Source organism: Emydura macquarii, unplaced genomic scaffold (assembly GCF_026122565.2).
Source record: "Emydura macquarii macquarii isolate MOO-44397 ecotype Brisbane River unplaced genomic scaffold, CSIRO-AGI_Emac_v2 contig_1045, whole genome shotgun sequence".
Classification (NCBI taxonomy): Eukaryota; Metazoa; Chordata; order Testudines; family Chelidae; genus Emydura; species Emydura macquarii.
This window is the reverse complement of record NW_027131182.1, coordinates 2,817,544-2,830,257: the sequence shown is the minus strand read 5'-3', so window position 1 is coordinate 2,830,257 and position 12,714 is coordinate 2,817,544. Positions and strand designations below refer to the sequence as shown.

Here is a 12,714-nt window from a genome sequence, read left to right as displayed (position 1 = left end):
GCCCAAAACTTCAGAGTGTGTCAATATCAGAGGAACCACTCAGCAGTCCCTAGCTCCCAGTTTAGTGCTCAGTCCACTAGAAAACACCTATTCTCCAGCTAGTTACATGTTGGTGTACAATGAATATGAAGATAATGATTCTTACCCGCACAAGTTTTTCTGAATCACCCCTCCATTTGCTAACAATAGTGGATGCTGAAATGTTGAAGAAAGTTGTATTGCATTCAGTAGCAACAGCCTTAGCAAGCAACGTCTTTCCAGTACCTACAAGGAAATTCACTCTGAGTAAATAAAATTTAAACATAGGAAAAATTCCCTTCATCACCTTACTAATCAGAAAATGAACACTGACATGAGAGTGGAACTGCTAATTAGAACTATTTGGAGAAAAGCAGGTACTACAGGATTTCAAGTCAGTGCCATTGACAAATACACTTATCAAACTGCTTCTGAAGTACTAGATATTGAAATGATCAGAGCACATCAATGGGCTGTCTTGTGGCAAATAAAGGCAAGCACATACAAGAACAGATCCAATGCTGTTTCACTGGAGGCATGTAGCAGCTTGTCCAACATACTAACAATTCTACAGATTCCCCCGATACTCTCAGGTTATGTCTACACTAAGAACGCTACAGCATAAACACTTGCTACAGTGATGGGAGGAGTTCTCCTGTCACTGTATCTAATTCATCTCCCCAAGAGGTGGTAGCTAGGTCAATGAAAATTCTTCCTAGCACTTATCTACAGTGGGGGTTAGGTCAGCATAACTATGGCTCTCAGGGCTGTGGCTGTTGCACACTGCTGAGAGACTTAGCTATGCTGATGTAAGTTTTCAGTGTAGACTAGCCTTCAGTGTCTAAGCAACTTTCTGTCCTTCTGGTGCGTATGAGGGTGACAGAGATAGTGTTGAGAGCTATCTAGACAGTGACAGCATTTAGAGAGACTGTAGAAGTGTTAGCATGTGGGACAGCCTCCATTTCTGCTAGCAGGAGACCAACACCATTTTCAAAACTAACTCCTAAATGAAGAAGAGGGGGAGCTGGGACATTTTTCCGGGAAGGGATAGTCCAAGCCCGATTTATACATCTTGAAGGTCAGTCCCAGCCAAATTAAGACTACTGGCAACTATAGTGCAAGTGGAGCAACAATATGGAATTGACATGACCTCTGAAGCACATGACTGCTCTGATTGCATCTGGAGTCAAGAGCTTTGGTTGGGGGGAGGATTTAGGTGTAGAAATATCCTAGAGTTGTGAACTCTGGATATGGTGATTTGTGTATTGAAGGATTAAACTCCGTGTCACCAAGTAAATTTGTTATGTTAGTACTGTATATTGGATCAAATCAGTATAAAACTCTTAAAATGCATTTATCATTCATCTGTTTGGATAGAAACAAAAGTACCAATATATGTAGCTACATCTATGTTTATAATATATACCTATACCTACCTGGAGGTCCATACAGTAATAATCCTTTCCAAGGGGAGAGAATCCCTGTAAACAGCTGTGGGTACTGTGGAAACAAAAGAGCAATTCAAGGATTAAAAATATAAAATCTGTGTTAAAATGCTAATTTTTTGCCACATTCCTATACATGCAGTAAATCTAGCAAATTAGAAGAAGAAAAATAAAAGAAGTACATAACAGATTTTTCCTGATTTAAGAATACAAAATGCTACATTTAACCACCAGATGAAATCTATTTTAAATGTATTTTTTATGTTTTTATTTTGTATAAATGCATATAGCTTGCTATTCTCTTTGGTAATTCATTTTCCTATAGCATGATGTGTGATCAATCCAGCATCTTTTCATTAGGCAAAATTCCTACAGAATAAGTACTAACAGACTGGTCTTTTCCTATTCAGCATACTGCAGAGTATTTGTATATGAAAACCTACATGGAGTTTGTCAACTTAAATTCCATAAACTGACTAGGAATTGCATTCAGAAAAGGACCGATACAGTCAGGACTATGGGACAGCGCTCTATTTACAAGAAAAATAGCTGGTGATATTTCGACAATGATAATGTACAAAAACAGAGTTCAGTATTGGTTTTCTCAAAGCTATTTAGAGCCTTACCCTTATAGGATACACAACTGCTTCCTTGACTAACCGCTTGGCTGCATCAAGTCCAATAATATCATCCCACTTTATATTTGGATTATGGAGATAAATGTCCTGCAATGCACGTTTGATCTTTTTAGTAAAAATAATGTTTTCCTGTACAAATATAATAAATCCTGAAGTAGCAAAACAACCCACAGGATAGGAAGTAATAATGATATGAAGTGATACAAACTGTTTAATTTACAGTATAGGGTCATAACTGTTAGCTCACAAAAGAAAAGCACTGGACACACAACAGGAATTCATAGAGAAATCACTGTTTATGGCCTGCTCTCATTGACGCCAATGAGAGGTTTGTCATTGGCTTCAAAAGGAGCACCGTAATTGCCATACCATATCAGACCAATGGTCATCTTCCCAACAGGGGCTAGTACCAGATAATTCAGAGCAAGGTGCAAGAAACTCCATAATGGATAATTATGGAATAATCTACCCAGGGAGAACAGTCTTCCTAACAAAAGACACTCAGTAATTAGTCTATGCCCTGACGCATTCATTCCGATAATTTCATTCAATTCATCAAATTATCTAATCCATTTGAACCTACTAAGATCTTGGCCTCAATAATATTTTATGGCGGTAAGTTTCACAGACTAATTTTTGTGTAAAAAGAATTACACCCTTAATATAATTTGTTGGGCTAAAATCTGCTGTCAGATACACCTAGGCAGTACCTGTTGACTAGTATTAGCGTTTCATGCTCATATCTGGTGAAAATTTGGCCTAATACATTTAGAAAAATTATTGATAACTAGTAGATTACATCTTCCTTTCTGTTAATAGCAAATTAAAAGATGAATCACATTTATGGGGCTAACCAGACTTCTATAAATGCCTCCAAACTAAACTGAAATAGTTACCGTATTATATTTATTTTATTGATTTACAGAATGCTTATTGCCATAGCACCTATGCACTTATTGGCAAAGTTTAAAAAGTACCATAAAGAGCACTAAAGAACGCCCATTGCTGCTTTCAGCAATAGTAGCAACCATGTAATTATTTTATTAGAAACAACATAAAAATAAAAGTCAGCAAAAGCTAAATGAACTAAATTATTCTAAGTTCGAGGTCTGAAGCTTGCTAGATTCAGATTTTACTAGACTGCTAAGAGGAGCTGATCTTAACTGAACTGCTGTGATAGGGTATAGCATAAGATGCGGTCTATCTAAATACCTGAATTCCAAAGCTATACTGGACTTTCAGGATAAATGCCAACACACTGGATTGAGCCCAACAGAAAATATGGACCTAGCGCAGAGATTGGAGTACATGTGTGTGCAACAGCTCTCCCCACTTAGGAGGCAGTCAGTTGAATTCTGTCCTGGTTGGATCTTGTGGGTGGACTTCAAGAGTATTGTTAAACAGAGCTCGCAAACAATCATACTCTTTTACTTTGTTCTTGAAACAAACTTTAGTAATTCATTACTAAGAAATCCAAGTACTTAGAAATAAATGGCTTTTCATCCCAAATGATCACTGACCAGTCTCTGTCTTAGCACTATGTTTGTATTAGGCAGCAAATCTTATTAAAAGAGGGAAACACATCTGCAAATAAGCAGAGTATAATAGTATTCAATTCTTCCTTAAAGTAAAGCCCTGTTAGTTTTGGCCCTGAGTCAGCAAGGTACTTAACATGTGCCTAACTTTAAGCATGTGAGCAACCACACTGGATGGAAAATGGGACTTAATTGGGGCCACTGCCGAATCAGGATTTTAATCCATGTCACTCACTTCTTCAGCCATCTTGGTAATATATTAAAGGTTTTCCTTACAGCTGACTAATGTACAGTTTCGATAGTAAGAACATAGGGAAACACAATGCTGGTCTCGTCAGTACAGCTCCAACAGCATGGTGTGGTCAGTGTAACCCCCACCCCAAGGTGGGAGTGATCTAAATTATTTCTTTTCTAACAACATTACACACATGGAAGGTAAAATTACAGGGTCTAACTTATCACTGATGTAACTTTAATGGAGTTACTCCAGGAAAAAAACTGGCTTGGCACCTTCAAGAATTAACATCAATACCAACAAAAAGAAAACAGTGGAATTCTCAGATGCCCACAGTAACCATATTCTCTAAATAACTGAAATGAAGATCCAATCTTACTCTGCTTATAACTGTTGCAAGTTCTCTCATCTCACCAGTCATGCCAATAAAAGCACTTAGAGGTTTTAATAATCGTTCCTAAAAAGACAGAAATAAGTGAGTGTCAACAATTTATTTAAGTAATTTTTAATATAAATTATGAAGTAGACTCAAAACAGTAAGACGTAGGAAAAATGGTAAAGGTACGAATAATAATTACACTGAAATAAGTTATATATGTGATGGCTTACCCTTACAATGAAGAGCGATAGAGGCACTATAGGAAATCACCCTAAATTCTAATGGGTGACTCAGGGCTGGATTTTGCCACTCTTACTCACAGCAAGTAATTCCCTTACTCCACAAATAGTTCTACTTATCTCAGCATAAGGATGGCAGAACCTGACCTGCAGGGATTAAGGCCCTTGAGGAACATAAATGACTGTTGTCACATTTTCTTGTGCTCTTTTAAAGGATAAAATTCCTTTCAAGTGCGACAGGTAGCCCCAGACAGTTTGACACTGGGTGAGAAGTGGTGATTTTGCTGGAGGCTTTGGCTTGTGGCAGGCAGCGGAGGCCTCAACTGAAAATCTCTACCCCGAAGATTTTAGTGTGGTGGGGAAGGGCTAAAATAAAGATATTTCAGTATCTTCACATAAATTTGGAGACTGAAGAAACTACAGGCTGGAATTTCACTACAGAGGGAAATATTCTGTCCCTATTGAAGTCAATGACATGGATTTCTCCCAGATCTGTTTTGTGGAGTTCTGAAAATTGTGTGACATTTGTGAATTATAAGATGTGCTTTGTATTTGCCACAAACTTCCCAGTTCAGGGAGAACATAAATGTCAACAAATTAGACTAGTATCCAGTGTCAATGTCCATTCATTACTCTTGCAATGAGGACATAAGCCACTCCAGAAGTCCAAACCCTTCTTTACTACTTGGAAGTTGGGACCATGTCAATTATGGTATTTGATTTTGCTTTGTTCTCCTTGCATAGTTCAGTGTGTAGCTACTTCTAAAGTTAATTTTGTTTAATGGAAATAATAATCCCTTACTGAAGGATCTGGATCACAGTTAAGGCTGTTTGAGGCTACTTCATTTGTTGCTCCTTTGATAGCGTCTTGAATCATCCCACGGAAGTCAATTATTTGACCCTGAAAGAAAGAAGAGTGATGTAACAGGTTTTATCTTATCTAAATAAAGTATCTGATTCGACAGTTAAAACTTCATGAATGATATAGTACAAAGCAAGCTTAACAGGATGATAGCCCTCCAACTACAAAAGGCAACAGGCCAAAAAAAGTCAATGGTAGCAGTGGGAAAAGCACCCAGGTGTCCTAACTCTCAGTGCTGCGCTTTAACTACAAAACCATCTGTCCACCACTTTCAACCATTCAAAAATTATACATTCAGCTTCTGTGCAGGGCTTTGAAAAATGTGCTCCTACTTTTCTATTCTATTTCTACATTATTCCTTAGTTCTATGCAGAGGCCACTAACTATGCCAAATAATGGGGTAAGGATAAAAGTTACTGTCCACCAGCAGGTATATGGGAGCCTTCAGACAGGCACACAGAAGAGGTATTGTATGGAAACATACAGAAAGACAGTCATAGTAAACCTTCATGTACAACTTCCTTGTTTTTCTTCAGACACATTCACATAACAGTTGTGTTTTGTGTATGTAAAGTTTCTACTGACCCTTCTTGGGTGAGTACTTTCTCCTCCACCACCTCTGTTGATTGCTGACACATTTAAACCAAAATCAGCTTGCTCCCGAGAAATTGTATTGTCGTTCTCCTAAAGAAAAATAAGTTTTAAAAAACAAACAATTTGTTTCCAAGCAGATGAGGTTTCGATTCACCGTAGTTCTTGGCACATGCCCAGGTGGTTACATTTTCCAGCTGAACTCTTATATTCCACTGAACTTGTAACAATAATGCCTGATGTTAGTATGTAACATGATTATGTGCTCCTTTAGGCTTCAATCTGGCTAGCTGCTGAAAGCAGGGCAGAGCCACAGTTCTAGCACTCAGCATTCACTCCTTTCCTCTGCAGAGAGTTTTCTGTGTAGTATGGAGAAATCAGCATAGTCCTCAGCAATGAGAAGAAACCTCTATGGCCACCATGAACTAAGCACTAGGGTATAGAAGAGATAGTGGATTTGACTTGAAGAGGAGGCAGAGAATGAGCAGTGCATCTGGGTAAATGCAAATGATGGGCTATTTTTAGGATATTAAGTTATTCCAACGTCTATCCAGGACCAGTGACTACTACAGTGCACTAAATTGTTTCACTTACAAAAAAGTGACATCAGGGCCAGGCATGAGATCCAGCCCCTAACATAGAAATGTATCCAAGGATTTTAAGAAAACAATCTCTCTCAGCCACCTACTTAATGCCTCAAGAATCATGGTAGGCACAGAGTTCTGCCTAGCGTCCAGTCTGGTCTTCTTGCTCCCCTCAGCTTATTTCACCTTAATGCATAGTGAATAGCCAAGCATCATGCTCAGCAGCTCTGCCAGAATCGACCCCAAAGAGCAAAAGACCATAATGACAAATCACACCTACAAACTCAAACTTCAAACATGTTAGACTGGGTTGTGTGAATGTGTTTATGGCTGAGATTGGACATTTTATTTGACCTTCCTTGGTCTGTAATCTTCCTTATCTCTTTATGGGACCAATCCTTAAGACCATTGAAATCAATGGAAAGATACCTGTCGACTTCATTTGATGCTGGATCAGGCCCCTTGTGAGATGTTCTTTTCCTCCATTTCCTCTCTGTGCCTTTTCCCCCCTACCATCTTACCCAGATAGAATCTCCTACTGGAATCCTGTATTGTTATACTTATATAGTCAGTAAAACTCTTTACTCACAAACCTCCAAATGTTTTCTCAGCCTCTTATTAACTATATCATGGTCCAAAATAAAATACAATCAATGCTAATTGCAACTGTAACATAGTCAGAACATTTGAACCTGTTTGGGGCTGTCCTTGCTAGATGATTTAGGCTCTGTTGTCCTCCCAGATGAGGTTTTTGATAATGGCCGCTGCATTGTTTGATGCTGGATGATCCTAGGAAGATTATGAGAAGAGCTACTTGCTGTCCTAGGATACAAAAAGCCTTTCAGGATGTAATTTTTAACTTCTCATTTTTCCCCAGCATAACTCACCATACAGAAGGATTAATGGTGGGATTTTCCAGAAAGTGCAGTGTTAGTCTAACTTTGCTCTCGCTGAAGTCAATGAACTGAGGTTAATGCTGAGCGCTTTTAAAAATCCCACCCTAACCCTTTATACGTGATAATGGATGGGATATTTCAGATACTTTAGTAATCTATGTATCATCAGGTCAAAAAATAAAAATGTCTTACCTAAAGTTTGGTTTGCTTTTTAAAAGAGACTGAAATTCCACCAGTTAGTTTCCAGCATGATTTTACACCATGCTCACTGGTATGTTAGTTCAGCACCTCCAGGGTATCACAGTATTAATGTAACGGTGCCATCTTTTATTTTTAAGGGAACATCTTCTGCCCAGTGCCCAGCCCAATTGACTTTTCCCTTACCTTCTTGGTTTTCCTCCATTTCTTGACTGCTGTTTATTTTCTGCTGTGGCAAAATAAATATTGAAATTAGAAATAAAAGTGGGGATGCCTTTAGGCCTCAAGTCAAGAAAGAAAGAAAATTTCATAACATTATTTCTTTTAAAAACATTTTTTAGTGAACCTAGTGCTTGTGAAAGTTGCCAGGTTATGAAGCTCAGAAACTAAAGTCACCTTATAAAGCAGGTACAACATCGGCAGTAACAAAATAAGCCTGCCAAAGTGCCTCAATCCTGACCTGTCTAGTGGACAGAGTAGTCCAGGCTTCAGGCTCATTAAGTCTTTAGTTCCATTCAGCCTTTGGTCTCTCTCCTGAGACTACAAACAAGGTGCCAAATCAACACTGGTTACTGTGATATGGACCTTTCTTCACTAGGAGTGAGATTGAGCCCACTCATTTCATTACAGCATCAAATGGCCATTGGATGACAATAACTTTTAGCCATTGCCAAATTAGGACAGATTTAGGACTGCAATTAATAACCCTTCCATCCTTAGGACAAAGGTGTTGTCTCACACTATTTGCATCACTCTGCTTTAAAGTTGCCATGATACAACGTGCCATCACAACACAAATGTCACAATCTGATGATGCTCTTTCAGCCCTAAAGTTATTTCTTACTTACACACACACACACACACACACACACACACACACAATCAAAATGTGAGGTCACTTAAAACCCTGTATTAGAACCAGTGACCCAGAGATGAAATGTTCTGTACCTCATTAGCAAACTCCCAGCTGTTCTCAGTCCCTTCTTCCCTTAGACCTTGTCTACACTAGCGCTTATGCTGGCAAAACTTTTGTCACTCAGGGGTGTGAAAAAACATCCTGAGCAACATACATTTTCCTGGCATAAATGCTTGTGTAGCTGCGTTATGTCAACAGGAGAGAGCTCTCCCACTGACATAATAAAACCACCTAAACGAGTGGCGGTAGCTATGTTGGCTGGAAAGCATCTCCCACCGATATAGCGCTGTCCACACAAGTGCTTATGCTGGCAAAACATATGTCACTCGGGAATGTTTTTTTCACATCTCCGAGCAACAAAAGTTTTGCCAGCATAAGTGCATGTGTAGACAAAGTCTTAGTTACTATTTGGTCTGAGTAAGGGTATCATAATCTGGCTGTAAATATGATCTCACAAATGCTCTGCAACGGGAACCATTATCCTTCTTGATTTGTAATTAATTCCCTTATTTATACATTGGAGTCAGTACAAAAAAAAAGTCATTCCTACAAACACTAAATCTTTCTCACATGCATGTACTATTTGCTTCCAAACAATACTGATCTTTTACATTATGGTGAATGTCAATATAACTATTGGGTTTCATAAGCATTTAACCCATGCAGGGTCCATTATTTTAATATGTTTCAGTAGTGTCCCATTTACTTGGGACCTTCAAACTTTCTAAAAGGCTTCTGAAGCAACTGAAACTGCTTGGAGATATTATCTGCCCACTCATCCCCTTCTCTACAATCAACATTCTCCATAACTTTGTCTCTGCTTGTAGTGTTGTTATTGCCTTCTGTAACCCACCTACTTCTTATGCTGCACACAAGTTCAAGAACACTCAAGATCTCATGGTCATATCTCAATATGTCTATTCCAGCTTGCCTTATAGAGTATTGCTTGTGTCTCTGGAATACAGGTCTTTTGGAGCAAGAACCTATTTGCTTGGTGTAAAGCATTGTGCTACATAAATTTAATAATAATAATGGTGGGAATAAACTTTAGTGATCATCTATGATCATTCTTCAGGCTATAGTGTTTCCCTTTAATTATTCATTTTGTATTTAGAAATAAAATCAGAAGTAGAACATTTTTAATATTGTTACACAAAGAGGAAAAAGACAATATCTATATAATATTTTGCACTTAGATATTAATTTTTATCTGTAGATCTCCAAGTTGTTTAAAAAAAGATGGATAAACATCATTCCCCCCCCCCATTTATACAGATAAGAAAACTGAAGCACGGAGAAGTGAGAGGCAGAAAAGGAAACAGACCCTAGGTCTCCTTAATCCTAGTCACATGTTCTAACCACTAGACCTTTAACTCTATTATCATTTGAGAGCTTGTGGACAGGGAAAATAACATTAAACAAAGATAAGTCTGAGAAGTGTTGGGTATTTTAGTGCACCCATATTTTTGAAATTACAAGAAACAGAAGTTTGAAAGCTTTCTTTTTGGAACATAGCCACGTACCAGTGTCTAGGGCCTTTTTGGTAATTTTGGGGTATTTTTGGAATTTTACATAGTAATAGCTTTCATATTCCATCAAAATAGTCTCAAGATCAACGTTGTCACAAACTTCAAAGCGGCGTAAAGCTAATTTGGTTTCTTGTTCCAAAGCATTTGCAGCATCAACATACCTGGTAATTTCAAAAGAGCAAAGAACATAAAACTGAATGTCATTATTTTATAAAATTCTTTGAGAGAAATAGCACAAAAGTAAACTTATAGTTCAAACTGTGGCAACCCTACATAACTAATAACCAGTAACAATTTAAGCACTTTTCTTTCACAGGTCTCAAAATACTTCCCAAAAGTTCAATATAAGATCACATTGCAAGTTAGTAACAGAGCTGTGACTAGAACCCCAGTTCTGCTGACATCTAGAATTGAATCCTATCCATTTAACCATCCTGCCTCATTATTAATAGCTTATATCAATTAATTTTAAAACAAATAAGAATAATCAGTGTGGTACATTTGGCCCTTTATCTTCAAACCATTGTGCAAATATTAAGCAATTAATCTTCATAATGCCTTTGAGAGACTTGGCTGCATTTTACAGATGGGGAAACAGAGAGAGGGCTAGATTACATCCGTTACATCAGTGTAAAGCTAGAGTAACATTATTTAAATAAATTCCTAGCTATCTAAGATTCACACTGCTGTAATTGAAATCAGAATCTGGCCTGTAGAGATTAAGGGGTAAATATTCAAAACGTCTGTGTCCCAGGCTGGCAAATTTGTACCTTCCCTTTTGCACCCATAAAATCAAATCCAGGAGCAAATCATACAATCTATACTTCTTATTACCTCATTTCAAGTGCAAATCACAACGTTAAAAGCTGAAGAACCAAGATTTACACCCTCAATTCAAATACAAACGTAAAAATGCTGGGGCAAATTTTAAGGAAATTCCAGAAAAAGGAAGGCCACCCCTTTTGAAAATTTTATCCAATTGCTTGTTCAAAATCACCCAATAAACTGGAGGAAGTCAGGATAATCCTGATTCCCAGTCCCAAGCTTATTCCATTGTCATTATGTTTCATACAAAATATATTTATACCCTTTTAAAATCTTTATATGTACCTCCCTGTGTGTTACTGTAACTTCCATTAAAAGTAATGGAAATTGTGCATGTGCATGATGAGTCTAATGCTACAAACCAACTATAGAATCTGGCAGCTCAAGGCTGATATACCTGATGTAAGTCCATCCCTAACCTTCCCTGTTGTCCTTGTCCACTAAGCAAAATAACCAGACATTTTTACTTATTATTTGGTCTTGGGCTGTTTAAAACTCTTATTTTTGTTTACACGTTTTTAAAGTCTAGCATGTCATGAACATTTGGGAGAAAAGAGATCTTGGTTAAAAATGCAATACCCTTACTCTTTCCATTAAGATGTGAAAAGTTCACAATTCCCATTTCCTGAGCCCACAAGAAACTCCCCAGCAAAACCAAAAGACCTAACTTGACATTCCTGATATTAGCAGTAAACACATGGAAGAACCTTTTTTTAAAAACCCTTTCAGGTCTTTGTCACACATCATAAAAGGCACAACCCCAATTAAAAAAAGAAAAAGAAAAAAAGAGCCTTTGCAGATCATTGTAAAAAGTATACAAGCTTTTTATTTTTATTCTATAATTTGAAATAAATAAAATTAACTTAAAAGTAAAATACCCATGTTATATGTTAGTATTAGGGACACTGAAGCAACTCAAGGGCAATATAATTAGCAGAGCAGGCCTTCCATTCCATGCACTAGACACTAGGCAGCAAGAGTGTACATCAACATGAAAGGTGAGAAACACACACAAATATACAACTGTAGTGTATTTTTGTTTAGATAACATACCCTTCCTCTGTTAAATAATGCAAAATTAGAATGAGAAGATTTTTTCGACGAGCTTCTGTCCGCATCTCATCCTGTGAATGAAGACAGAATTCTACATCAAATGTAATAATCAGATTCTATTTATAACTACAAACAGCATTGAAATGTAGTCTGTCCAAATAAATCCAATTAAATAAAAACAACAGAATGCAAGAACTGCAAAACAGCTTAGAGTCAAAAAACAGAAGTAAAATGGTTTTTCCACTGTAATTTTTTTAACCCTATCAGGTTTTCTGGATGGACAGAAGCTTTTTCATAGAAATAATAGTTTGAATTAGAGATTGCTTTTACTGTTTGTACTTTTATGACATTTTGGGGTTCACCCAGGCTAGTAAGGGGCTTGGTCACCATCTGCTTTGTAACCTTGGGTGTCTTGGGGCTATGCAGCTTTCATCCAGCACTTGGATTCCAACAGAATACCAACGGCCCACAAGCCTCACCCTGGATTTGCCCAACCTGGTTACTCCTTGAAGGCTGACCTTGGTATGATTCCAGCCCCGAACTCGGCCCAAATCATCCTACAGCAGAGACCAATCTTCTGATTGGATCCGCACAGAGAAAGTGTTAGGTTTGCTGCCTTTACAGAGACAGTCAATCACTCCAACCTGTTTGTTGTCTAGAAGCACACACTTCACTGAACTTGTGCAGCACTGGTGATTTATAATGAAAGCAAAGCAAGTTTATTAACAAAAGAACACAGATTAATTGAAATCAAGTAAAAGGGATAAAGGT

At 37.7% G+C, this 12,714-nt stretch overlaps 1 protein-coding gene across 3 annotated transcripts in view; it reads right to left on the bottom strand.

Annotated features, from left to right (window-relative positions):
• The window catches only part of KATNAL2 (katanin catalytic subunit A1 like 2), a 51,785-nt gene that overhangs the window by 26,503 nt on the left and 12,568 nt on the right, over positions 1-12,714 (bottom strand). Inside the window, exons 2-11 of one of the 3 annotated variants that reach the window (XM_067545636.1) lie at positions 11,944-12,014; positions 10,060-10,226; positions 7,807-7,849; positions 7,219-7,348; positions 5,937-6,035; positions 5,292-5,390; positions 4,251-4,328; positions 2,090-2,188; positions 1,455-1,518; positions 146-264 (exon numbers count right to left, since the gene is read on the bottom strand). In XM_067545636.1, coding sequence (XP_067401737.1) covers positions 146-264; positions 1,455-1,518; positions 2,090-2,188; positions 4,251-4,328; positions 5,292-5,390; positions 5,937-6,035; positions 7,219-7,348; positions 7,807-7,849; positions 10,060-10,226; positions 11,944-12,014 — 969 coding nt within the window. Of the gene's footprint in view, positions 1-145; positions 265-1,454; positions 1,519-2,089; positions 2,189-4,250; positions 4,329-5,291; positions 5,391-5,936; positions 6,036-7,218; positions 7,349-7,806; positions 7,850-10,059; positions 10,227-11,943; positions 12,015-12,714 lie in introns of those variants that run through there. The other 2 variants (XM_067545637.1, XM_067545638.1) reach the window with 2 other exon arrangements.